This window comes from Bemisia tabaci, chromosome 2 (assembly GCF_918797505.1).
Source record: "Bemisia tabaci chromosome 2, PGI_BMITA_v3".
Taxonomy (NCBI): domain Eukaryota; kingdom Metazoa; phylum Arthropoda; class Insecta; order Hemiptera; family Aleyrodidae; genus Bemisia; species Bemisia tabaci.
Window position 1 is genome coordinate 55,181,266 of NC_092794.1, and position 24,826 is coordinate 55,206,091.

General features: G+C 38.4%; 2 protein-coding genes across 2 annotated transcripts in view; one reads left to right on the forward strand and one right to left on the reverse strand.

The window, feature by feature from the left end:
* Positions 1-24,683, reverse strand: part of sl (small wing phospholipase C gamma 1) — a 56,636-nt gene extending 31,953 nt beyond the window's left edge. The window contains exons 1-15 of the mRNA XM_072295857.1: positions 24,137-24,683; positions 22,588-22,704; positions 21,705-21,946; positions 20,550-20,699; positions 20,119-20,257; positions 18,426-18,588; positions 17,360-17,557; positions 15,978-16,093; positions 15,191-15,397; positions 14,562-14,788; positions 13,754-13,971; positions 12,447-12,616; positions 11,812-11,953; positions 10,760-10,941; positions 9,274-9,451 (exon numbers count right to left, since the gene is read on the reverse strand). Of these exons, the coding sequence (XP_072151958.1) occupies positions 9,274-9,451; positions 10,760-10,941; positions 11,812-11,953; positions 12,447-12,616; positions 13,754-13,971; positions 14,562-14,788; positions 15,191-15,397; positions 15,978-16,093; positions 17,360-17,557; positions 18,426-18,588; positions 20,119-20,257; positions 20,550-20,699; positions 21,705-21,900 (2,286 nt within the window). The 5' untranslated portion in view covers positions 21,901-21,946; positions 22,588-22,704; positions 24,137-24,683. The remainder of the gene's footprint in view (positions 1-9,273; positions 9,452-10,759; positions 10,942-11,811; positions 11,954-12,446; positions 12,617-13,753; positions 13,972-14,561; positions 14,789-15,190; positions 15,398-15,977; positions 16,094-17,359; positions 17,558-18,425; positions 18,589-20,118; positions 20,258-20,549; positions 20,700-21,704; positions 21,947-22,587; positions 22,705-24,136) is intronic.
* LOC109035930 (uncharacterized) lies at positions 782-8,707 on the forward strand. Its single transcript, XM_019049778.2, has 3 exons — positions 782-1,382; positions 4,329-4,451; positions 6,078-8,707. The coding sequence occupies exons 1-3, from the start codon at positions 1,353-1,355 to the stop codon at positions 7,962-7,964; spliced, it is 2,040 nt and encodes a 679-aa protein (XP_018905323.2). The 5' UTR covers positions 782-1,352; the 3' UTR covers positions 7,965-8,707.
* Positions 24,684-24,826: the final 143 nt, after the last annotated feature.

Here is a 24,826-nt window from a genome sequence, read left to right on the forward strand (position 1 = left end):
ACGGACGAATCCAGTCCTGTTATCCACTCATTAATTTGTTGGTTATTTCCTCGTCAGGGTAGGTATTTCGCAAGGAAAATACACAATTTTGTGTGTCTTATAAAATGATTGCTATTTACACGTGGAATTAAATGAGTTCCCCTGGCTTTTTCTTCTTTTCGATGTTGACCTGTGATCGCATGGGTGCCTTTAAAATTACTCGAACTTCCAATATACGGTATAAAACATGTTTATTCTTATATGTATTTATTCGGCAATTATAAATACTTGTCCTAAACCTTAGACATTCCTTGACTTTACGGGTTCTGCTCCATTTTTTGCCTGTTCTCATTCACTCTTACGGCCAGAGAACTAACAAGCACGCCCATATTTTTCACCCCCACATAGGTCTGTTTGGTAGAAATAAGTCCAATTGGAGTTCATTTTGCGATTAGGAACTGAAATTCTAGCTCATTTTAGAAACAACATATCTGCCATTAGAGTCCCTACGCACATAAGGTGTTTTTATTCATGAGCCAGGAATTGTAGTTCATTTCAAAATGCAGACCAATTATTGAAAGTCCTTGAAGTATACTCAAATTTTTCAGTTTTTTTTACTCTCCGACTAGAGGCGCACACTGCCGTGCTAAGGAAGAACGCCGTATGAACATTCGAAAGTTGCCAAATTTCCTTCGATAAAATGTTTATTTTTGAGGAAATCAAAGCCAAGGAGTTCCAAAAATTAAAATTAGAGTCAAAATTAATTTTTTTTTTGAGCTCTAATGCGCACCAGTACGAAACTGAGGGGGGAGAGTGTTCAGCTCAGGCAGTTTGCATAGGAACTACTTGGCTTTGATTTCCCCGCGAAATGGTGTGAACCCAGCACCATTTCTCCACCTTGTTACATACAGTTTCGGGCCACTTCTTAGTGTTTTTTTTTTCATTTTTGAGGAAATATATGAATATTCTCCCTTGAAATTTTCAGGAGCTTTAGGTGAAATTGCGTTCAAAATCATTTGAAAAATGGAAAGGAACATATTTAGAATTTTACCGGGAAATTATATAGTGTTTTATCAAAGGAAATTTGGCAACGCCTGAAGGTCCATGCGGCGTTCTTCCTTAGCGCGGCCGGCCATCCCACGATTTCCAAAGAGTACGGGGCTCGAACCCTCTGTCCGCCGATGTTGGGGAAGCTGGGGGTGAGCCGGAGAGCGGTATTAAATCCATTATAACTCGGGATGAAAAGAGGAAAGTGGCCGGCAGCGGCGGCGGCCACGGCAGACGACCGAAGGGTCATGGGCTAGCGAGTGGTTAGTGGTGAGTCAGTCAGGTGTAGCTATCATCTAGTGCCGGGTGTCTGACCCTGCCTCATCATGCTCGTAGGATATAGATCTCGCTCAAAGGTGAGTCCCTGTTCTCACACCTTCCGCGTCCATTGATACGTACCCTTCGACGACTTCGCTTCGATCATAATCTCATCTTCCCCGTTTTCCGGTCGTATTTTTTGCCGTGCAGGGTGTCTGGTATTTTTCAATTTTGAAAAATCCTGATATTTTCCTGATTCATCCTGATATTTTATAAAAAAATTCCTGATTTTTTCGTTTTGAAAATTCCTGATATTTTCCTGATTTTTCTCGACTCCGGGCACGGTAGGCAAAAAGCAGTAGGACTTTCTCCGCTGAGGAGATTCGCGCAAGAAAAATTCCTGACAAAACGTCCGATTTTTCTGATTTTCCTGATTTTCTCCTGATCGGCCAAAATTCCTGATATTTTCCGGTTTCTCCTGATGCTAGACACCCTGCGTAGCATCGGATTAGTGACTACGAAATTCTGCATGGAACGAGTTTAACGAATCCGCGGGCGACTTTTTTTTTTATTTTTGGGGGCTCATTAGTTCATCTCAGGTATTTCGATTGCAAATATCTGTATTGAAAAATAAGATCTCCTGCCTCCATACTACTCACATTACAAGTAGTCTACTTCCGTCTTTAAAATTCTTACACCGGAGAAAGCCTGTGTTCCCCCACGATCTCTGAATGGACCGCTAGACAAGGTACGCATTTAAACATTCTGATACATGTTTCTTGACCAGAATTTCACGTAGAACACGATTCGCGCAACGAAAATTACCGACATCAACTCCTAACAAAGATATTAACGTTTTTATTTCACATTGGTTACGAGGAATTTGAACTGCCCGCTCATAGGAAACTCCAAGCTCTACGTGAGTCAAATCGTGCATTGCAACGGTTTCAGCAAGCTTCTCAATCGAGCAATGTTCATTTTCCACCATGTGTTGTTCAAACTATGAACAACTTGCTATACCTAGCTGAGCCAAAGCGTCAAGATTGAGGTTGCCAGATTTTTATATCGCAATTGTCATGAGAACGTTTAGCGCGCGATGTGAGTCACGCAGAGCATTTGAGTTTTCATGAGCGGGAGGTTTGAATTCACGCATCAAGAATCATTAAATATCTTCGTAAGGAGTTGATTTCGGTAATTTCCGTTGTGCGCATCGTGTTTTACGTGGAATTTCGGTTGTGACAGGTGTATCAGAATGCTGAAATTTGTGCCTTGTCTGGTCCATTGCCAAAATTTCAGAACTCCAAGATATCTAATTTTCTGATGGAAAGGGTTGTGATTTCGTCATTGCATAGGATTCAACTCGGGTCCGAAAAGGACCCATACTTCCGAACTTGGGTATTATATTTTTCATTGTTCATACCTACTTGTATAAGAACCTAAAAGCTCCACATCGCCTAGATAACTTTTAACCGATTTCACGATCGAGTTGAAACTTGAAGGGTGATACGGGGTCAAGAGGTGCTAGTTTTTTCCCATATACACTTTGTCTTCGTCTTCTTCCCTAATCTTCGGTTTCAGAAACTCCAAAAAAGTTTATTTCCCTTCTTCAAATTTTATCCTATGACTTGTGACGCTGAGTAATAATTTGCAAAATGACCAGCTGTACCTAACTTGTTTCTAGATTATTACGGGTCAAATGAAGTCAGAGACGGCGAAAAGTAATAGGGGAGGGATCGACCCCGTGAGACCCGAAATCCAAATATCATCGTCTTGAAGCCCCCCTCCCCCCAAGTTTTTTAAGGGGGTAAAAAGGGGATTCCAATTTTCGAAGTCAAGGTTTCATAAATATCAAAAATTAGAACAGAAGTACGGTGAAAAAAAAAATCGTCAATCAATACAATTAGTTTCCAATTAGTTATGCTCCTATTTGTGAGATATTTTACTCCAAAATTTACTAAAATATTCTTTGGGAATGCTCAGGGCCGGATTAAGGGGGTGGCCACATGGGTCGCGGCCCACAGCGGCAAATCTAAGGGGCGGCAAAAATTAGCAATTTTTTGAAGTGTAGGTATAAAAAAAAAAATTATAAACGAGAAAAGGCGACAGAATCTCTCATTTCCTGAGAGTATAGTAATTTCTAATTTTGTCGTCTCTTAGTGATACAAGAGACAGCACCCTCAATAAGTCAAGTTACAAGAGAAACCAAACACGCAATATGGCCTAGCACGGCGCGACTTAGAGAGAAATGATAACAAGGACTTGAGTTGAAATGGAGAAGCTCTCGGCGCGGCAATCGGCATGTAACAAATATGAGCGCCTACAAGACTGCACGAATACTTCACGCATTGCATCAAACACAGTGTGGTCATTGCGGTCAGCGTGAAACGGATAGCGCCTACAAGAATGCATGAATACTTCACGCATTGCGCCAAACACAGTGCGGTCAGCGTGAAACGCATAGCGCCTACAAGACTGTGTGAATACTTCACGCATTGCGTCCAACACGGTGCGGTCTGCGCGGCGCGGCGGCGGAAGTAAAAATCATTGAACCACATTTATGTTTGTTCTTTCATAATTTTTTCGTTCCACTCATTTCTTATGAATGGAAGGCCTTGTCCACACAGAGATAGGTTTACGGGACTTAACTTTCGCGCAAAGTTTCGTGAACTTTTGCTTGTAGTGTTGACAGGGCTATCGCAAAAAATGTGTTCAACACGAGTAAATGCGTCTTATGCACCCCTCCCCCGCTGGCACGTTCATTTGATGGTTTTTATCGAGTTTCAAAACGAATGAGAAGGGGGCGGGAAAAAATAGGCGGGCCATGGGCGGCAAGTAGGTAAATCCGGCCCTGGGAATGCTTCTACTTCTTGCATGTTCGATTTTTCGAGAATAATGCAAAAAATTCATAATCGATCAGACCTCAAAATTTAAGCGATAAATGGGAGCCAAGCCCTGGATTCATGTTTATTGACATTGGACATCCCTATACCTGATATGTATATTTTGTCAAAAACAACTAATTTTTCCTTTTTTCTCCTCTGAAGGTGTATGCTGGAATAATTGCAGCACTCTTGAACATCCTTTGCAATTCACTTGCTGAAGAAAAAGTACCAAATGAACTCGAAAAATTGACAGAGCAACCGAATGTTACCAAACCTTTAGACCAGGTAAATCAAACTTGTAAATTTTATGTAAGATTAAAGGCGCATTGTTAGATGCAAGTTATTTTTATTGCGTCAGACGGAACAAAAGAAAAGAGGACGAGGTAAAAAAATAAGCAAAAAAAAAAACTAAATTCTAAATACAAGATCCGGAATTTCGGAAAATTTGGGGAAAACACATTTTACCATTATTTCTTGAATTTTTCAGAATTTTTTTTTAAAATTTCGAATGTTTTTGAAAATAATATTAATTTTATTCTCCTCCCCCCCCATATATCTCTTTTTTTAGGGAAAGTTACTATCAACCTACCATAAAAGAACAAACGTACCATCAAATCAATTTTAATACTCCTTTTCAAACCATTAAAAAGCGTTGTTATTGGCTGGCTTAGGTGAAGCCTTGGGAAGGAAGAGGAACGAGAGTTTCTCAATACAAATGGGTAATTTGAAAGGATAATGTAATGCGTACCAAGTATGAAACAAAATTAAGAACCAGTCAATCAAATATCAATCCTAAAATTTCATGGTCTTACAATGCAAGACATCTACTGGACTTTTACTTTAGTCGGTCGATAATTTCTCACCTTAATCAAAATATATAGCGTCGCACCTCTGACATAGGGGCATCTCTATTTCGACGTGAGCCCCGGAAAGAATTGGATTACACGGAGAACAGGGCTCGCGTGGAGATTGAGATAAGCCCTTACGTCAGGGGAGCAACGATAGAAGCACCGAGTCTTTTTTGATGTTATTGCATATGTAACTGGCAGACGCCTTCATTGACGTTACGACTCACGTTACCAGCAAACGTTCTTATCGATATTGTATTGCAGACGTTATTTACAAACCCTAAAAATGTGTCAAAACTTAACTCATCCATCTATTAACCGCTTTAAGTGAAGCTTTGATCTTTTAAAGTCATTAACGCCGACTAACTCAATGACTAACGTCGGTGTGTTTGGAAGGATAGGTCAAAGTGTTTCCAACTTCGTTCATTTGGGTCTGATGCACTTTTCAGAGTTTGCCTGATAACGGGGGTTCCGGTGACTCGTGTGCGCATTTAATACATTTGGACTACTCTTTGCAATTCGAAACTACAATTTGTGGCTCATCTGTGAAGAAAGATAAGGGAAAAAAAAAAAAAAAAAAAAAAAAAAAAAACCATATGCGCATAGGGAAACTAACAGCACATATATAGTTCCTGGACTGAACACGGAGAAAAAAACTTCGTGCGTGGGACCCGAAGTTTAGGTCATATGGATCTCTGAAGTTTTCGGATTGAACATCTGAACACTTTAGGTCCAGCTGCTGAGGTTTGCATCACACATCTGAAACTTCAGTTCTTACATCTGAAGTACTTCGGTTTTGACATCCGAAAAACTTCGGTTCTCACATCTGAAGTACTTCAGATGTAAGAATTGAAGTTTCAAATCTGTGATCCGAACCTCGATAGCTGGATCTAAAGTGTTCAGATGCTCAATCCGAAAACTTCAGAGATCCAAATGACCTAAACTTCGGATCCCACGCACGAAGTTTTTTTCTCCTTGAACCAGAAATTGTAGTTCCTCATTGCAAAAGACGCCCATCTAGTCTCCCGAATAGATCGTATCATTTCCGATGATTGTGTTACAGATTCCTCAATATCACTTCCGGTACTACGTGCAGGACGCGAATTCAGGTGATTACAAGACGCAGGAGGAGCGACGCGATGGGGAGCGTGTGCAGGGCTCTTACTCCGTAGCAGAGCCTAACGGAGATCTTCGGGTTGTGACCTACACGGCAGACATCAAGAGTGGTTTCAGAGCCGACGTCAAGTTCCATCCAGGCGCCTCGCCGATGGGCAACTCCCATCGACAGACTAAGTCCAACCGGACCGCACACCCTCCTTACCCGCACCGAAACGCCATGCGAAGCAACTTCACACCGTCCAAACCGCGCCACGTCCCCACGGCTTCGACCACGCTCCGTTACCAATCCGTCGGAGACAGTGGGCTCAAGACCCTTGGGCTTCACGATCTACGGAAGTTAGAAAACAAGCCGCTGGCTAAAGAGCTCGTCGAGAAAGACTCCGTTGTCGTGGAGATGCACCTCAACGATGGCACTACCTCTGGGCCGAGTGTCCAAAAACCTGACGAGAAAAAGACCGACACCGCGACGCCTCAGTCTGACAGTCCGAAACAGCTACCAACGACATCGCCATCCGTAAAGGAGAGCTCGAAACTCGAAAAATCATCACCGACGCCATCCGTAGTAGTAACTTCAAAACCTGAAAAAGCGTCACCATTATCACTCGTCGAAGAACCCTTGAAGTTAGAGGAAGCACCACCGAAGCGGTTTACGACCGAAGCAACGCAGACGGTGAAACTACCTGCGGCGGCATCTACCGCTGAAACTTCGAAACCCGAGTCCATTAAAAAGGCAATCAAAGACAAAGTTAGGGTGGAGGTGGAACAGATCATTACATCGACGCTTCACCAACCGATTTCGGTGAGGGAGGAGATCCAAAGAGAGGCTGCGTTGGCGGACAAAGATCTCCGCGGAATCCATCGCCCCGTGGAAGCCCGAAGTGCAAGTGCCAATGACAAAGAGGAACTGCACATTTCAGTGCACGAGAGCGTTCGTCCAGACGATCCCCAGAGCCGTGCACAGAAGAAGTATTCAACAATCCCACGCCCTCTCCGCTTGGTCGAACAGGTCCCAGCCGGCAACTACCAACTGCAGTCCCTCGCTGAGCCCACACCCAGCCCCATCGATAACGGCAACAGTTATAACAACTACGACCAGCCCGGGTTCGGGAGCAACTACTACTACGACCCCACTCTGGCGGCGGCTGTGAGCAACTACTACCCGGGGTCGGGTGTGACGCATCTCAGTGGCAACTCCCTCAAACCGTCGTACGACGAGAACCCGTATATTGGCTACGAGTGGGTTAAGATGCTCCCGCGCATGGTCAACACTAACGGCGAAAGTTACATCGTCATGGATCCAGACTATAAGACTTTCTTCGGCTACCCTCGACCCACGACACTCTTCCACCAACTTACGAAGAACAAATTCGCGCCCCACGTTAAGCCGCAGGACAACAAATACGAGCTGAACAAGCCGCAAGAACCGCCAGCGACGTCACCAGTCAAGGAACCTATCATGAAGGCTGTCTCCGCAGAGAACTCGCCCAAACATGACCAGCAGGTGCCGCAGTACTTTCGCAAAGCCCCAGAGAAGGCGGACTCCGGCAATCTGACACAAAAAAGCCAAGAAGTGCAGGCCAGCCAGCAGAATCTGACGCAGAAATATCTGGAATCGCTGCAAGCGGCGCCTCAACCGTATCCAATGGTGCCGGCTGCGGCGCCCAGCAGCGCGGTGGTCAAGCTGCCAGTCATCCAGCCGGCCACTATCAACCCCATCCCAGCGTATGCGTGGTCAGCCGGCCCTGTTGCCATCAATCCGGCCATAGCCTTCATCTTACTCCCTCTCCAGACAGCACAAGATCCGCCAATAGCGCCAATAGTTGTCAACTGATCACCAAGACTGTCGAGTTTGAGATAGAGGATGAGAAAAGCCATGAGTTTCGAGGCATTAAGCATTAATATCCAGCCCATAGCGCCATACTTATTCATCTATCACTCTCTTCCACTGATTCCAATGAAGATCTCCTTTTTGGTATTTATTTTCTAACTTAAAAGGTGGCACAATGAAACAAAATATCAGAGAGAGTTTGGAATCTGCATATGTTGCCGCTCTTAACACGGGCCGCATGGATCTATAGCGACAGGCAGTTTTCTGAATATTGTTATACAGCCTCAGGTTGAATATTTTACTAGAGATCATATCTTAACTTCTTGTCAATGCTCAAGTGAGCACAAGAATATGACCAAAACTGCCTTCCGTGAAAGCATTTTCGATTTTGCAACTTAAGTTCCTAAGGTATGCATGATGACTTTTATTTTCCACCGGAACTTGATCAGTAATTCTTAGCAAATACCTCTGTCGTCCGTCAGGCTTAAGGGTAAGGTTGAACCTTTAAGCTGGTCAAATGTAGAAGCTTTGGTATTAACTTTCAAAAATTATATTAATCCCCAGACTAGGTCTCATGACTGATATGATCAACTTACAAGACTGACTTTTTTTGTGTTTACGATAAGTTTGATTTTAGTATAAGTAAAAAAAAAAATTATAGTACGTCCTGGAAAAACCTTCAAAGAGGGTAAGTGCCATGTTGCTGATATTTTTAAGTATCAATAAATTGATCAATTTATTAGTTACTGGATTTTTTCTTGATTGTTTACTGGCCTGTATCATGAACATTTGTTAACAATAGGATTTAGCCTCCGGTTAAGGGTAAAATATATGTAGTTGAAGTGAAATTATCAACAAAGTCGCGTACAAAAAGTATTTTCAAAATACACAAAACAATACATAAAAAAAGCAGAAGTATGAAACTAACACTGGATTGAAAGACTTGGAAGTATTTAAGAAATCTCATACAGCAAAACCTATGATCAAAATATGTTCAGCATGAAAATTTTTAGTTTCAATACATGAGAATTTCATAGGAGTTTTTATAAAGAAAAAAAAAATTTGAATGGATGACATTAACTATCTGGTAACTACTCTGATTATTAAATAAATTGACAGAACTTTTTTTTCACTCAAGAGGGACTGCCTCTGAGTTAATTAACATTCTTGTTCTCAAACAATGAGATAAAAGCTTCTTATAGACTTTTGATCAGATTCTTAAAAACTATGAAATATCTTGAAGAGGGGTAAGTTAGTGCAAAAAGTGGGCAAAGAAAGCAAGAGAGAAAGAGAAACAAGTAAAGACACTTACCAAACCCATCCTTTGCATGATATTTTCGTTGACAGGGTACCATAATTTGATTTTGCGGTAGAGAGGATGTCGTTCATAGTAGCTGATGAGTTCTATGAGACTTTCAAACTGGATCATGCCAATGGTATATAACCTTCCTTCCATTTTAATCCTACAATGTTTAATCTTCTTTTCAGCTCTGAAAAATTAGAGAATAGCATTTCATGTAATAATTTTTCACACTACTTTGGATTATTTTCAATATGAGAACTTATTCAGCTATTTACTTCCTTGTGCTACCATGATAACTTATATCAAGGGATAAGCGAACAAAGATCCCTGTCTAAACCAGTTACAAGTGGTCAATAAAGGCAGGGGCCCAAAATGGCAAGTAAAGAGCGTAGACAGGGGTTGCAGCATGCCTGGTGTCCCACAGCGCACAACTGAGCTTGGACTTATAGTCCTAACCTCTGCACACTCCCGACTACCAAAGTTGGAAATGGGTCAGTTGCGCTGGTCACAGAATCGTGTTTTGATACTAGATTCTTGTAGTAAGCTAAAAATTATAAGATCCGTCCAAACCGCGACTTTCAACAGTCAGTATTAACCGAGTTGTTGCCCTTTTAAAAGTCGGGTTTTTGACGTCATCCACATTGGCAGTGAAACCCTTGGTTTCTTCAACCTTGCTTTTGGTTTTATGTTGAATAACCAGAGCTAATGTGCGTCACGCCGACTGATGAAAACAAAGTGGAAGAAACCAAGGGTGTTACTACTATGGTAGATGATGTCAAAAACCCGACTCTGCAAAGGGTGATATTTCTGTTAATATCGAACGCACAAAGTTGCGGTTGGGACAGATCTTATTATTTTTAGCTAATCTACAAGAATAAAGGTTCAAAATATGATGAATTCTATGACCAGCGCAACTGATCCATTCTCCAAGAGAGATTCATTGTCAATTGAAGCCAGTCGGTCTGTACCTCTTGCAAATATGCAGAGGTAGCAGTGAACATACTATCCTGAAAACCCCTATGGTCGTTTAGAAATTCAGCATCAATGCTGGTACAACAGACACCTGGTGCACCCCAGTGGGATCTGTACTTGAGTCGGGAAATTAATGTCCTCAGCCACCGATCCAGGAATACTTACAGATAAAAAAAAATCCCCAGTAAATTACAAAAAACATGATTTGTTGTAATATGATCAGAAATATGTACCAAATGTGTCATATTAGTGCAAAAAATTAGGATACTGAGAAATTTCATAGGAAAAAAGGTTTCCCAAAATTTTATGACTTAAAATTATCTGTCCAATTTTAGGGATCAAAATAGCGAACATAGTCTTATTACAAGTGGTATTAAGAACATTGAATAATTTTTCAATTAAAAATTTGGAAAATTAGTTAAAGGAATTTATTATTTTTTGTTGTCTCAGAACTTGACTTTTGGCAAATATATCCTTCTTTGACTAATGCAAGAATGAGACTTTCAGATGAGTAACTACATACCTGAAAGATATGGCAAAGGAATTGTGGTCATAATCACTTGGTCGCACAAGGAATGCACCATCATGAGGAACTTTGCGTAAAAGATCTTCTGCTTGCTGCCTGGTAACGTGAGGATTGTACCATTCTTTACCTTCATGCTTACTAGGTTGAGGGACTGGCTCTTTCAATTTAATTGTAAATTCCTGAGAGAAAAAATAGAGCATTTTCAGAGCTGATCACAAAATCTAATTAGTAAGAGAGGAAAAAATGGGATGCAATAATTTTCCAATTGAAGTAATGATTGTTTTTTCTTTACTCTCGTCGAATGTGATAGTCTTTGACCAAATTGAGTGCAATACGTGCGTCTATCCTTTGGGAACATTTCTCTTCTTTCCAGTTTGTACTCTAAAAAAAGTCTAAAAGTTAAGTCTTTTAAACATTCTATGGAGTTAGAGGTAGCCAGATAAGAAAGGGTCATACCAGTAACGGCCCTTTAAGTTGGACTACCTCAAGACGTTTTGTCTTGTATGATAAAATGAAACTGTACAGAAAGTATTATTCTAGTAATCTTCAAGGAATTAGTGATCACTCATCCATACACAATAGATCTTTCACTACTGCAGAGAAATATTGTGATCAAGAATTGTTTTGGCATTTACAAAGGCTGTCCTAAAACAACCGAGATTAAGTGTGCAGTTGAAAATCTATAATAAAGGATGTGTCTCATTGAGGGCCTTTTTCAGCCCCAATTTTGGTCAACAACTAAAGTAGCTTAAAATAATGTCATAAATGCACGCATCAAATCTTAATCATCTACCCTGTAAGAACATGTCTTCATTCGAGGTATTTGAAAGGTTTTCACCTAATCTACTGGTGCAAAGAGGTGAAATTTTACCTTGAGCCTATTTTTTTTTTCTTCTTCTTGAATTACACTGATGAAAATTTTCATATTTACTGTGGGGTGAAAACTTTCAATGCAGTTCAGAACTATATTTTATCTCTGATTTTTATTAAAAAGTTGACACCAACAAAATTAGCGATTTAAAACTTGATAAATGTAAATTTCTACTCACTTGACTACGGAGGGGAAGATTTCGATAATGAGTGATTAAACAATACAAGCTGTTGAAACAATTACTATCAATCAGGAAATACTTTGTCTGACCTTTATCTTGCTTTGATTTTATACGACAATGATTTACTCGACCTTTTCGCCTGAAAAAATACATGAAGAAGATGAAAAAAGAGAACATGTTAAAAGGATGTTTCTGGTTAGACAAGAATAAAAAAAACAATACCTGCAAGAATCAGTTTATTGAATGGTGGGCTGCTAGCCACACCTGCAACTTTCCCTATTGTAGACTATAGTTGAGTTCATTAATCCATCTGTCGGCACCTGTGTTTTTGCTTCACCTCATCATTGATATGTTAGAAATTATCTGAAATGTGACTTATAGATAAAACATTCTGTACACCTAAGTTACAATATTGATCTTTCAGGACACCCGTGATCAACCAACGCTTTGGAGTAAATTTTTTGAATCTCAGCAGTTAATAACCATTTAGAAAATTGAATATATTGCTAAAACTAAAATTCCCAATCAGAAAACTTGGTAAAAATAGCATTCTGCTGCTTGAAACTGTGGCAGGTTGGTAAAAGTCACGGCTTCTCTTCCTCAGTGCTCTTGAAATGTATTAGTATGCGTACCAGAATGAAAGAGTATAGTCTCCGACGAATGTTTCGCTCTCTCTGACCAAGAATGTGCCATCTCCTAAATGTGAGTAAGAACGAAGAAGGTCCTCTGCTTCTGCACGGCCTCCGCTAAGTTTACCATGGAACCACTTTTCTCCGTAGTGTAACTCATCATTAGGAACACCCTGGAATTGAATTAAAATGGGATCAGTTACTAAATAAATTACAAGTCCTGTAGGGGGGGGGGGGATTCCACACTCAAAAGAATGGAATTCAGTATAGGCATTAAGGACCAGTTTACCACTATGAGTCATGTCTCCTTCGATGGGCCTGCTACTAACATCTAGACTTAAAACTCTCATTCAACAATCTTAACTTGGGTCACAATAGCAACACACACAAATAAGAATGCTTACATGGGTCAAATTCAAACAAGAAATACAGTCAAGTGAACAAATGTACTCCGTCAAGGTAAATTCACTCAAAAATAACGAAGGGCATCTAGAACATGTCAGAAGTCCAGGGTTGAGTATGCAATCTACGTTGTTAACACCACAAATTTTCAAATTTTCTCAGTTGCCAGCAACCAGGTTTGCTTTGAAAGAGACGTTAAACAACCTAACCTACATAAATAAACTTTTTCTTGCATGTGATTCCAAGTGTTTGTTTCCTCTTTGAAATTTTGTTTTGCAGAAAGAGAGGCTTTGAATTGATTAAAATCACGCGTAAGGAAAGTTTTTGAGTGCCTGAGAGATTGTTCGTTAATTTCTTTTTGGTTTTTTGCATCTCTCTTTTTGCTTTGACTGCTAACCACTTAGAACTGCTGACCGCTGATGCTGATAACTTCAAAAAGTGTCTTACAAACACTTCAGATCACACGCTAAGGAGTCAATTTCAAACTTGTTTGATGTGTCCTTCATAATTTTCATGCAATTTTAAGTACAAAAAGTCTATTGACTTCACTACAACTCTTGCATGTAACAAACTCATTGTTCTCTGATACCGAGTCACTTTGTTGCATACATTCCAAAGATCCAAATTCCATTTCTTCTTGACGGCATGAAAGGAAATTATGAGGACAGACATTACTGAAATGGCAGTAGTAGTAGAGTTATTTGTTTATATGATGACTGAGAGAGAAAAACTTTAATTATGCTTGAACAGCATGATTAAATTTAAAGCGGGTGGTTCTATTCTAGATTGACTTATGTTAATAAGTCAGTACAGAGTAAAAATTGTTTTCTCTAGCACGGGGGGTTTTAAACTAAAATGGAGGTATTAAGCTTTAGAAGTGATTCTAATTTTTAAAATCTCCATCCTACCTCTTTTGGCCGTTGAAATCCAGATGTGTCTCTTGATTCATCATCATCAACGTCCTCATCATTCTCATCTTCAGCCTCATCATCACCATGCACACAGTCGGTATATGAGAGCTTGTTGCAAGTCAACACAAAAAAATGCGGGTTCCACTTTTTATCAACAGGATCTTCCAAATAAAGCACTCCATTTTTTACTGTATTTCGCAAGTCCATCTCTCGCCCTGAAATCACATTTTTCCCTGGTATTATTGATTACAGGTTAAATGATCCTAACTAGAAATGCTGGTTTCCACAAATTTCAAACAACCATTAAAATACATCATTGACAAATCAACATCAGAGAAACTATGCGGGGCTTGTAATCTTTTATGATTTTTGCAAACGATTAGATACAACCGTACAAGAAAGTTCCATTCACTTTAACATCAATCAAGCTATGGATGACTGCTAACAGTTAGAACGGCCAGAGCACCAGAAAAGGACTTTGTACAGAGAACCACAGCATTTGATTATTATTTGATGTTTGTAGACCTCCTGAGCATGATGAGCTCTTAAAAAATAACACTTTAAATGACAAAGTCAGGAAAAATGGGGCTGAAGAGTGAATTTTTTAGTGTTCTTACACCCACTTTCTTGTTAAGTTTTTTCCTATTAACAGCCAACAAATCCAGGCTTGCTGAGACAACAAAGAGATTTAGATAGGACCAGCGAAAATTGTCATTACAATGTAAAAGTCATTAATTTGAAAGTAATTATAACATGCATTGAGGTTTTACTGTAACTGGCCACTTTCTGCGATAAAGATTCTTACCATCATCGTTGGTAATCAAGAATGAGCCTTCGTCGGCACCATCAGGCAGTTTTTTATGCTTGACAAGAATTTTTCGTTTTAATTGTTCTGGAGATGGCATTTCAGTCTCATTCTTCTCTAGAGGATGTGTCACTAAAAGATTCCCAAATATGTCCACCATAGCACTTGCCATATTTCGCTGCTGAGGGAGGGAACAATTGTCTTCTATTGATAATATCACAGGAAATCTGGATAAAGTAAAAAAATGAATGATGAGTAGAGATGAGTGGATGAAGGAAAAGCCTAGTTTTACTGTTCAAACAAACTCAGACTTGACTAATCTAGGTAGATTATTCATTGTTTTTTATATTGTTTGAGAACATTGGCTTAGCAATGTAATGATTTACAAACCTTGAAGCTGACAAAAAAATTTCTAAAAAGTCATTAAAAATTTAAATTAAATGTCTTTACTATTTTTATTGGGACTTTCTAAGAAACAGAGCACAAGATGTTGGTAGCTGATAATGAGAGCTCTTCATTCCAATGCTTGAGAAAAAAAAGCACCAAATAGATATCAGAAGTAGAAAACCTATGCTGATGTGATTCATTATGAATACAGTAATGTTGGTTTTCTAAAAACAAGAACTTACTCAGAGGTAACGAAAGCATACTCTTTGATCGTCTTGATAACATCTAAAAATTTGATGCGCGTTGTCAATGTATGACCATGGTAAATAATGGGCAGTCCATCTGGTCCATCCCAACAATCAAGTTCTATACAACGACAGCCTTGCTTTAAGCACCGAACATACGCCTCAACAGAAGACTCGCTGGAGAACTGATCTCCAGTTAGATATCTGCAGCAGAGAAAAAGTCAGCGTCAGGTACACACAACTTAAGGAACAATGCCTAATAATTCATGTGTTCTCATCACGCCTTTTCACATGTTGACTATCAACAAGTCTTTACACATACCTTATTGCAAAACCAAGAAGACATGAAAAATGGCTAATTTTGTTAAAAGATTGAAAAGATTAGAAAAACAAAGACAATAAACCTTTCAACCAACAGTTTTTACTCAGGATGCTATGTCTGTCTCAACAATATACCAAAAAGCATTGATATGGGGCCTATTTGCCCCTTCTACCAGAGACCATTGCCATTGAAATTCACCATTAATGCAGCCCAAGAATTATTCCATTATTTGTTTTCGTCTGCAGCTATTGTGACCTTACGTTTGGTGAAATCACAAGAGCAAATTTTGACTACATCAACGGCATTATCGAGTTTCTTACTTAATTTTTACTAAATTTCATTGTCAGATTACAAATTGTACCATTACAAGAAAGCTTAGTTTACATGGTTAATAGAAAAAATAATAAAATACTTTTATTTTTAATAAAAATTACAATCGTATAAATTAATTAATGGACTTACGTATTGTGAGATGATGCAATCCAATAATGTGTTAGAGGTCTTGTCATGTCTTGATAGACATCATCATACCGTTGATCCCAGAGCTCATTTTGTTTTGAAAATAAAAAATCCATGAACTGAAATGCATACAGTGGAGCTTAAAATTAATTTTCCTTGGAACAAAAACAAACTTAGCTTGGGATAAATTTAAATTTTTTATGCTGCAGTTCCAGTCCATTTTAATAGCCACTAATTGAATTGAATTTGAAGACGTTTTCTCCTGTCTTCCATTTTGACGGTGTAAGTTGGCAATCACACAACTCAGTTTACGTTGTCGCAGACTTCCTGTCATACTTTATTTTTTAAACGGAAAACTACTCAACAGCAATTCTTTAAAACTGACATGATTTTTCTTCTCTGTGTAAAGAATATTCTGCAAAAACTTCAAGGAATCATGTCAATTTGTTCTCTTTTAAAAAAATAACATAGAAGTGGAGATTTTCAGACACCGCAAACAAGTTATGTGATTGCCAACTTACACCATCGATATGCATTTTTCATTAGGGTACATCAGACAGAACCCTGCATACTAGAGAGTGTTAACTGGCGCTCAGTAAATTTGGATGAAACTTTTACAGGTTATTATTAAGTTTATTGGTAGGCCAAAACCAAAGAATCGTATGATTTGGTCGGGTAGGAGTTGAGATATTGACGATTGAACATGCCAATTGTTGTGCATTCATGCCCTGATCTCTTTAGGATACCTAGGTGGGGAGAGTGTGGACAAGTCGAAAAATGGAGCTCTTAGGACCTAAAAAAGCAGACAACGTTCTAACACAAAACAACTAAAAAAATACCACTGCCAATCTTCAAATTCCAATATCAAACCAAGATGGCCATTAATGTTCATATATGAGCATCCTTGCACAAAAATGAGTAAATTTATGCAAAAACTAAGTCAAATACATCCTTTACAAACGACAGGTCTTAGCAATTATAGTAATAAAACATCCTGGATAATTCGAGTTCATAGGTTGGCTGCCTTTTTGGGGCCCTAAAAGCTCCTAGCCTCACCTCCAAAATTACTGACTTGTTTGTATTCTCCCCATGTGGGTACTCTAGATTTCCCAAGCAAGTAGGTGCTTCTGGGTTTAGCTAAAATTTCCGAACATTGCACCCATTACAGGTACGACATAAAACATTACAATACAAACGTTATTATGTTGTCTATTCTGGGAGTTTCAAAAATAAAATGTTGTAACTGGAAAAACTATGTTTTGCAAAACATTAAAATGAGAGTCATCTGTTTCGTTTTGGAAAATGTCAATGATGTTACAAAGAGTTGTGAGGGGAGTTGCTTCATCTTCTTGAGCAAATCTGAAAGGCTTCCTTAAAGTAAATACCTCAAGGATGGTAAAGTAAGGTTCTTGAACATTCCTCTGTGTGTCTTGAAGATAATCTCTCATGTGACGAGAAACTTCTTTGTCATGAACATTTCTTTCTCCTTGTTCCTGTATGAGGAATCTTGTGAGTTCTTGAACAGTGACTGTTTTACCATTTTCGCAATACTTTGTGTAGCCTGGGAAACACTCACGCAATGTCTGAAAAAAATAAGGGATACTTCATAGTACATGCCGAAGGATAATAAAAAAAATAGTGTATTTCCTTCGGAAAATACACTAAAGGAGGAAAGACAACTGAGATAAAGATGATCCCTAGTACTTCAGGTCTTCAAGCTTTTATCAAGAAGTTCATTTTTATTCTTACAAAGTAATAGAACATAATTAAATTGAAAATTGGTATGAGTAGAATGTCTTACAGTTAAACTGCTGAACTGCAAAAGCCTATTCTATGTTGAAGCTAAAAGTTTTTTCTTCACAGTTATTTTCTCAAAACTGCTTTCCCTCTCCTGTAACTTAACCTCAGCTGGAAACTCTTTCTTATCATTCTATTTTTCTAGGACCTGATTTTTTTGGTTTGATTCGAGCTTTACCTTTTTTAGACTTTTTCGAGTCAAGCTCGAGCTTTTTTCGAGTTTATGAAAACAATTGAGCCTGAATCCAAGTACATTGTCTCTCTTTGTTTTCTTTAAACCTGTCTATTTTAAAAGATCATCACTTTGAAATTACATAAATTCCAATTCACTTGTATCTTAATTGCGGAGGTGGAGACTACAACTCGCGAAAATCATGAATGGTCAGGGAATTTTCAAAGAAATAAAATTCATTTTGAAAACTCTAATTTGGTTTTCCCTCCAATTTCATTTTAGGTAGTTCTCAAACTTGATTGAGGCTCGTTCTTTGCCTCTCATCCGAGCTTCCCACTCAACTTCGAGCCGAGCTCGAGCACGGATATTGAGTGCTCACACACCACTAACTTTTTCATGAGTTGATCTAGGTTGTTTCAATTGAAAAATAATACTATCATAAGACATGCGGTTAGACAATTAAGCAGATAAAGAAAACTTACAGACTCATCAAACATCAGTTTGTGGTACAAAAGTGCAAAGTCATCAAACGCAATCTCGTTTCGCTTACGAACATCCACTTCTTGAAAGACCTCCCGGAGCTTGTTGGTGGGTATTTTGCAATTGACTCTTGGGAGAAACGACTTCACATCTTTCAACGTTACTCTGAGATATTAAAAAATTTGAAAATTAAAAACACGGAAAAAAGTAAAGAAGGATAAGTTTGCATGAGGACCCTTTGCAACGATTTGTTAACTCTACATAAAATGCACCCATAAAAGTTACGCAAAAAGTTGAGTAAAGTCATCCATAACCCCACAAGTATTTCAATTCAGTATTTAGATTATGGTAATCCCCAAAAACTTAAAAACGGCATTTAGAATATTTATTCTAAAAGTTGGGAGTTCAAATATGGTTTTAGGTTTTTTTTTTGTGTGCAAGTAAGTTCTCTGTTGTAAGAGTTGCAAGTCTGAAAACTACTGATTATTGTTTTATTTTGGAATGATGACCTCAGAAGGGTATACTTTTTGAAAGTTATGTAGGGTTGCGTTCAACATCCCTCAGTTTTCCGAGCCTGTTTCCTCTCCCCAAATAAAAAGGGAAGAATTGAGCTCGATAACCCTATGTCTCAATGATTTATACCGGATCCTTTAAATTTGCAAGCTGTGGGGTCACTCAATCTTCAGCATGATTCATTTAGGTATTAAAAGGCATGAACAACTAAGTACTCATGGCAAAGCAAGATTCACTTTCATCTCGACGCAGCGGTTGAAACAACATGTAGAACTGGGGTAAGAAAAAAATGCACAAATGTCATAATAACATAAAAGCATCAGTCATCAGTTAGCCCATTGTTCAGTACATTAATCTCTGTTGAATAATGCCATTTTCTAATAAGACATTTGTCCATTCTTTTCTTTCCCCAGTTCTAGCTCCAATGACTCTGGAACAGTTCCATGGGGACTGAAGACAAGCGTTAAAAACAATTTTGCTGCTCACTGATCAGTTGTACTCCAACAAGTCTTGTTTTGATCAGCATCATTTGGATTCAGCTGAAGTTCTTTCCAGTTCTGCCCTGACAGAAATGGTTTTGCCAGAAAATGAGTATTGCCACTAACTTGTGTTCAAGGAATCAAGGGTGATTTTTATCTGGCACCGCTAATTTAATACCAACTGCCACTTGCTTAAGCCTACATACCAGCGGTGTTAGTAGTACAACTACTCGTTTCATCTGTAGATGTCCTTCACTCTTGAACTGTTCCTGCATTTGCAGTAAAAGTTGATCATATTCCTGGTTGATTAGACCAATTATATTTTACAGTTAATTGATTAGGAGCTTATTTTGGACAATGTTCAGAAATTTGTGGAACTGCCTGAATGGTAAAGATAGGTTAAAACATGTTCCTCAGATTTCATTAGTTATCCATTACAGACCATACAGACCATACAGACTTCAATGTTTATTTAAACTGTTTCGAAAAGTTGGGTCCATACAGACACAGTCCTTTTGACAATCATTAAATCTACTCCAGTTAAGGGGACAGAAAACCCGTATTTATTCTATCCTGAAGAATGAGCATTTTTAAGATACACAGATTTTAAGTTTAAGGATAGAATTGAAATCCTTCTGATGATCTAAATTAGAGCCAAAGAATTTTGAGCTGCATTCTGCAGTTTGACTTGTTCCTTACTTACGTTTCTCTATTATTCTCCATGCTGTAAAACTCTTTTCGAAGCCATCTTTCCACCTGTAATGGATATGGAGATTCAATTGTATCTGGAACTAGATGACGAAGCCCTCTGACCCACAGTTCACATTCTTTTTCTGAAAATGCTGAAAAAGTAGAAAACATTTTTATTAGACTCGAATGGCATTTGGAGGATACCCTTTACTGATTTAATTACATGCAGAAGAAATCATTTAAAATATAAAGTTGAGAAGTAGGTCTGTGGACCCAAAAATTCATATGCCAATTATTCCCTCCTCCACGTTTCGCATTGCACAGTTCTTCTACAACATCGCTTCATCTCTGCATCACCCCACTACCCACCCACCTGTCTCTGTCATAAATACTTCTCCTTCCTTTTTAATCTACTGGACAGTAATTAATTGATGGAGTATTTACCTGCAATTGACAATGATTTAAGCTTGAATTCAGAGCCATAAAATACAACAAAACATTTGAGATTTTCCATGCGCTTCGCTTCCTCGAGCCATTTCTCAAAATCCTTCGAATTCTTGCCAACCCGAATTTCTTTCACCTCTCGCATTTCAACTGCAAATAAAAAGTTAAAAAAAAGCACTTGATGAATTATGCAACATCACTGCAATATTATAGAGAAAGAGAGAGAGAGATCATTCAAGGTTAAAGGATAAGCTGTGCCCCTCTTACAAAATTCTTTAAAACAATAATGGACTAGGGGCTCAGATTCTTTCCTTCTTTTCTTATTGGTTTCACCTGGAACAATGTTTGCAAACATTGATAGCAAATATTCAAAAATTAGAACCTGGTAGACTTAAAAGGACAGACAAGTGTTTAGTTAATGATAGAAACGTTGAACATGAATTGTTTCTAACCAAAAGGTGATTATAGGTGCTGCTCTTTCTCTTGAGGGGCGCAGAGATATTATTTTGCCTTCACACCACTAAACACTATAAACCACCACATTTGCTTTTTCCTTTACATGAAACAGCTTGTCTGACAGTTTTCTGTGAAAAAATACCTAGTAAGTTCATGCAATTGCTATCACTTTAAATGGATGAAGAGGCAATAAATTCTCTATCTTCAAGTTTGTAGCAGCCCAGAAGAATATTTAGGCCTCTGTTGTGTGCAAATATCGAAGCTCCTAACCCTGGATTTGCGAGATGTTTTGGTTTTGCGTTACACCTGACCCAACTCAAGAGATGTTTTCAAATTGGGATACAAATCATTTCTCTACATTACAGAACATCCTTTCTTTTCACCACATGCCTGAGTATGAGTCAACACAGACCGGCAAGACTTTTTGGAGCTACATTCAATGTGGGAAACTAAAAACTATACCTGAGTGTAATGATCTGTATGTATGTCATGTAAATTTTGAGAATTAATAAACTTGAGAAAGATAAAAAAGAAAAGAAAAGAATTGAAGTATGTAAATAATTTTGTAAATTTCCTGGGTTTATTCTTCCTTCATAGATTTGTTTTTCTAAAAATTTTCACAAGAAAGTAATTTTTTTTTTTGCTACTCTCAAATTATTCTATCCATTAAACAAGCTCTACAGCCCTCACCATACCTACCGGCAAAGTCAACTTGTTTCGTGTTGGCTGCTCTTGCCCAAATAATCTGCCTCGTTTCTCTGCGGATCATGAGTGTTTTACGCTCTGGCCTGCGTCTAGGGAAAAACCGTGTGACAACAGTGCCCCTCTCCAACTGACTAATGATCTGTTCCATTTCGGGGATAAGGCTGTGAAAATTTCCGTTCATCATGGCCATTCTGAGCACAGTTGTAGGAAATCTTATACAACCTCAAACGTGTTTGCTGGCAAAGAAAAAGCAAAAAATTAACGAGAGAAATACTTCTACTAGAAAATTCAACAGTGAAAATATGCTTTTTTGATGACATGATGACACACGTGGAAAGATGTCTTTGCAAATTGACATAAAAGCTTACGACTTTGGAGTAGGTACTTAGATTTTTACTTGGAGATCCTGCAAGCAAAAAGCTCTGAGGAAAAACACAGCTCCGACTTCTATCTCATTTTATTTAGAGTAAATGTAATCAGAGTAGCTACGACAAATGTAGAATGCAAGACTCGTGGCAACAGTAGTAAATCAATGGCTGAAGTGTGAGACTGCACAACTCCATTCCAGTGTTTCAAAGTCTCCCCTTCTAATTTATTTTTCAGAAGAGAAGCAAATCATCTATCGATTTGAAATTTCTACGGAGTACTCTGCTGATGGAGAAGAAAAATTAAGGTTGTTTCCTAGAGATTCAATTAACTAGTTTTCCAAAGAAAAAACAAATGTACAACAGGAAGTCTCCAATGCCTGCAGCATTGCAGGTGGAGATACATGGTATCGCGCTTCGGCAATCAAAATCGTTCATAAATTTCCAGAGCCACACTTATCTTGCCTTATAGTGATCAATAGGGTTCAAGAATTACACATTCATGCAGGTACCTGTGAAAAACTGTTTGCCTTATCACAAAATCATAGCCAACAGTCTGAAATAATATGATGGCACAATCATAGTCAACTTCATCAGCTTCTAAGGTCTGCATCAGGATCCTTCAAGTTCTGTAACAGAGAGTTACTAAGATATTAATCAATATGAATATGAATCATATTCTACATTGAAGGCATAAATATTGCTAACAATAGCTTGGTTGTAATGGTAATTGCCTTCATTTGCAAGACGACAAACTTCATGACTTCTTCGGAATAATGATAACAATGAGAGGTTAACAATTATTTACCAAAAATGCTGGCATTGTAGATCCAGCCACTGATTAACAGTCAGTGATCATCCCCATTTCTTTTCTCTTTTTTCTTAAAACCCACCAGCTGAGAAAATATGTTTTCTCGCATTCAAAATTACTTCTGAGAACAGCTTTATTTATTTATTTTATATTACAAAACAAAATTACAATAATAATCATACTTAAACTGGCAAGACCCTCCATAAATTTTCCTGAATTTCAATTCTGAATTAATTTTGCTACCAATAGAGGCCAGCTTGTCTTGATCATTCACTTGAGGCTGCGATATGTCATTTAAAAAAAAAAAAAAAAAAAAAAAAAAAGAAAAAACCAACTGAAACCAAGGAAAATTACCTGATGAAGCCTTCAAATAATACGAGGTGCTAACTAGAGTAAACCCATTGTTATTTGGTACAAGAGATGAACGCTGATACCGCTTCAGTAATATTTGATGATACCTATGATTTTCGGGGAGTGAATGCAGGAGCATGGACTTTTAGAGCAAGTTTTTCTTACAAAAGGCTGTTGTTGTCAAATAAGTGACTGTTACAGATCCAACATTGTATGTTGAGACCAAAGTCATATTTTATTTACATCAACATTTATCAGTGGTATCATCTAATTACATGAATTAACTTAATGAAGGGTGCTGCTACAGAACTAATCAGAGCAGAGATTGAAACTTGTGTCAATAAGCGATGAAGGAGCTTACATCAAAACTAATTATATTACATTATGAGACTAGTAATTTCTTCAAAGAACTGTGATAAAAGGGATATTCACACCAAGTTCCTGCCATGAAGTTCATAAAGTATGAAGGTTTTTACATTTGAAACAGAGTAATATTAGGATACGTTTATACAAGCACCGATCTTCAAAAGTGAATACGTATCTGATCCAAGATTTAACGGCGTGCTTGTGGACTAACAAAGGGTCCATACATATTCAATCCTAAAGTTTTCAGAGGTAAGCGTACCTATCAACTTGAATAATAGGATCCTGATAGTTCCCTTGGCTTCGGTAGAAGTTAAAACAACCGAGGTCTTAGACATTACCTACTCAGTGCAACGGCAGCAGCCCGATTGTTGAAACTTCAACTGGCTCTGTCGGCTAGATAAGACAAGACATAGTCCTATCTGCGCCGCGTAATATATCGATTTTTGATTCTTGTAGTGCCGACATAAATTTTAACTATCAGGCTGCTGACTGTAATAGGAAAAAGGTGGACTCAAGATTGACAAATTACATACCTCCATAACACCTGAATGATAGAGGATGGCTCCAACCAACTAGAGATTTTGGGCTGTTAAAAACTTTCCCTTGACTTCAAATAATCATGGTGTGATATCACATAACCTAGACAAATGAATTTCATTATAAGATGCTACCAGCTACCTCATGCCAGTTTTTATAAGATTAGTCTTCTTGGAAATAATTATCCCGACGATGTGTGATTTCACAGAGAGAATGGAGAAATAGTAAGACGAAATACTGGAGGATATACACCAAAATCCGGGCACGTATGAAACGAAAATATATGAGCATCTAAATTTGTAGTCACGCACAGTTTACACGGTAAAACCACGGATGAAAGAGAAATGAGAGAATATGCAAGCAATCACATCACATCGTAAAAGGGCAGGCGATAATTGAGCGTCAATTAATATTAATCAAAAGCTGTTATCTCTTGTTAATTGCTCGAGACTCGAGAGATGCGAAGAATTCGTAAGATGAAGTTGTCACCCGTATCATCAGTTTCAACTTTCAACTGTTGCTTCTGCCTAGGATTGGATCAAAACATCTCCCTCCTGAGAAAAATGTGCCTGCAATACACATGGGCAGCAACCTGCACAACGTGTGTAGCAACGGCAGCAGCTGTTTACAATGTTGCCATAAACCACACCATATAAAAAACAAAATTAACATGAAGATGATGAGAC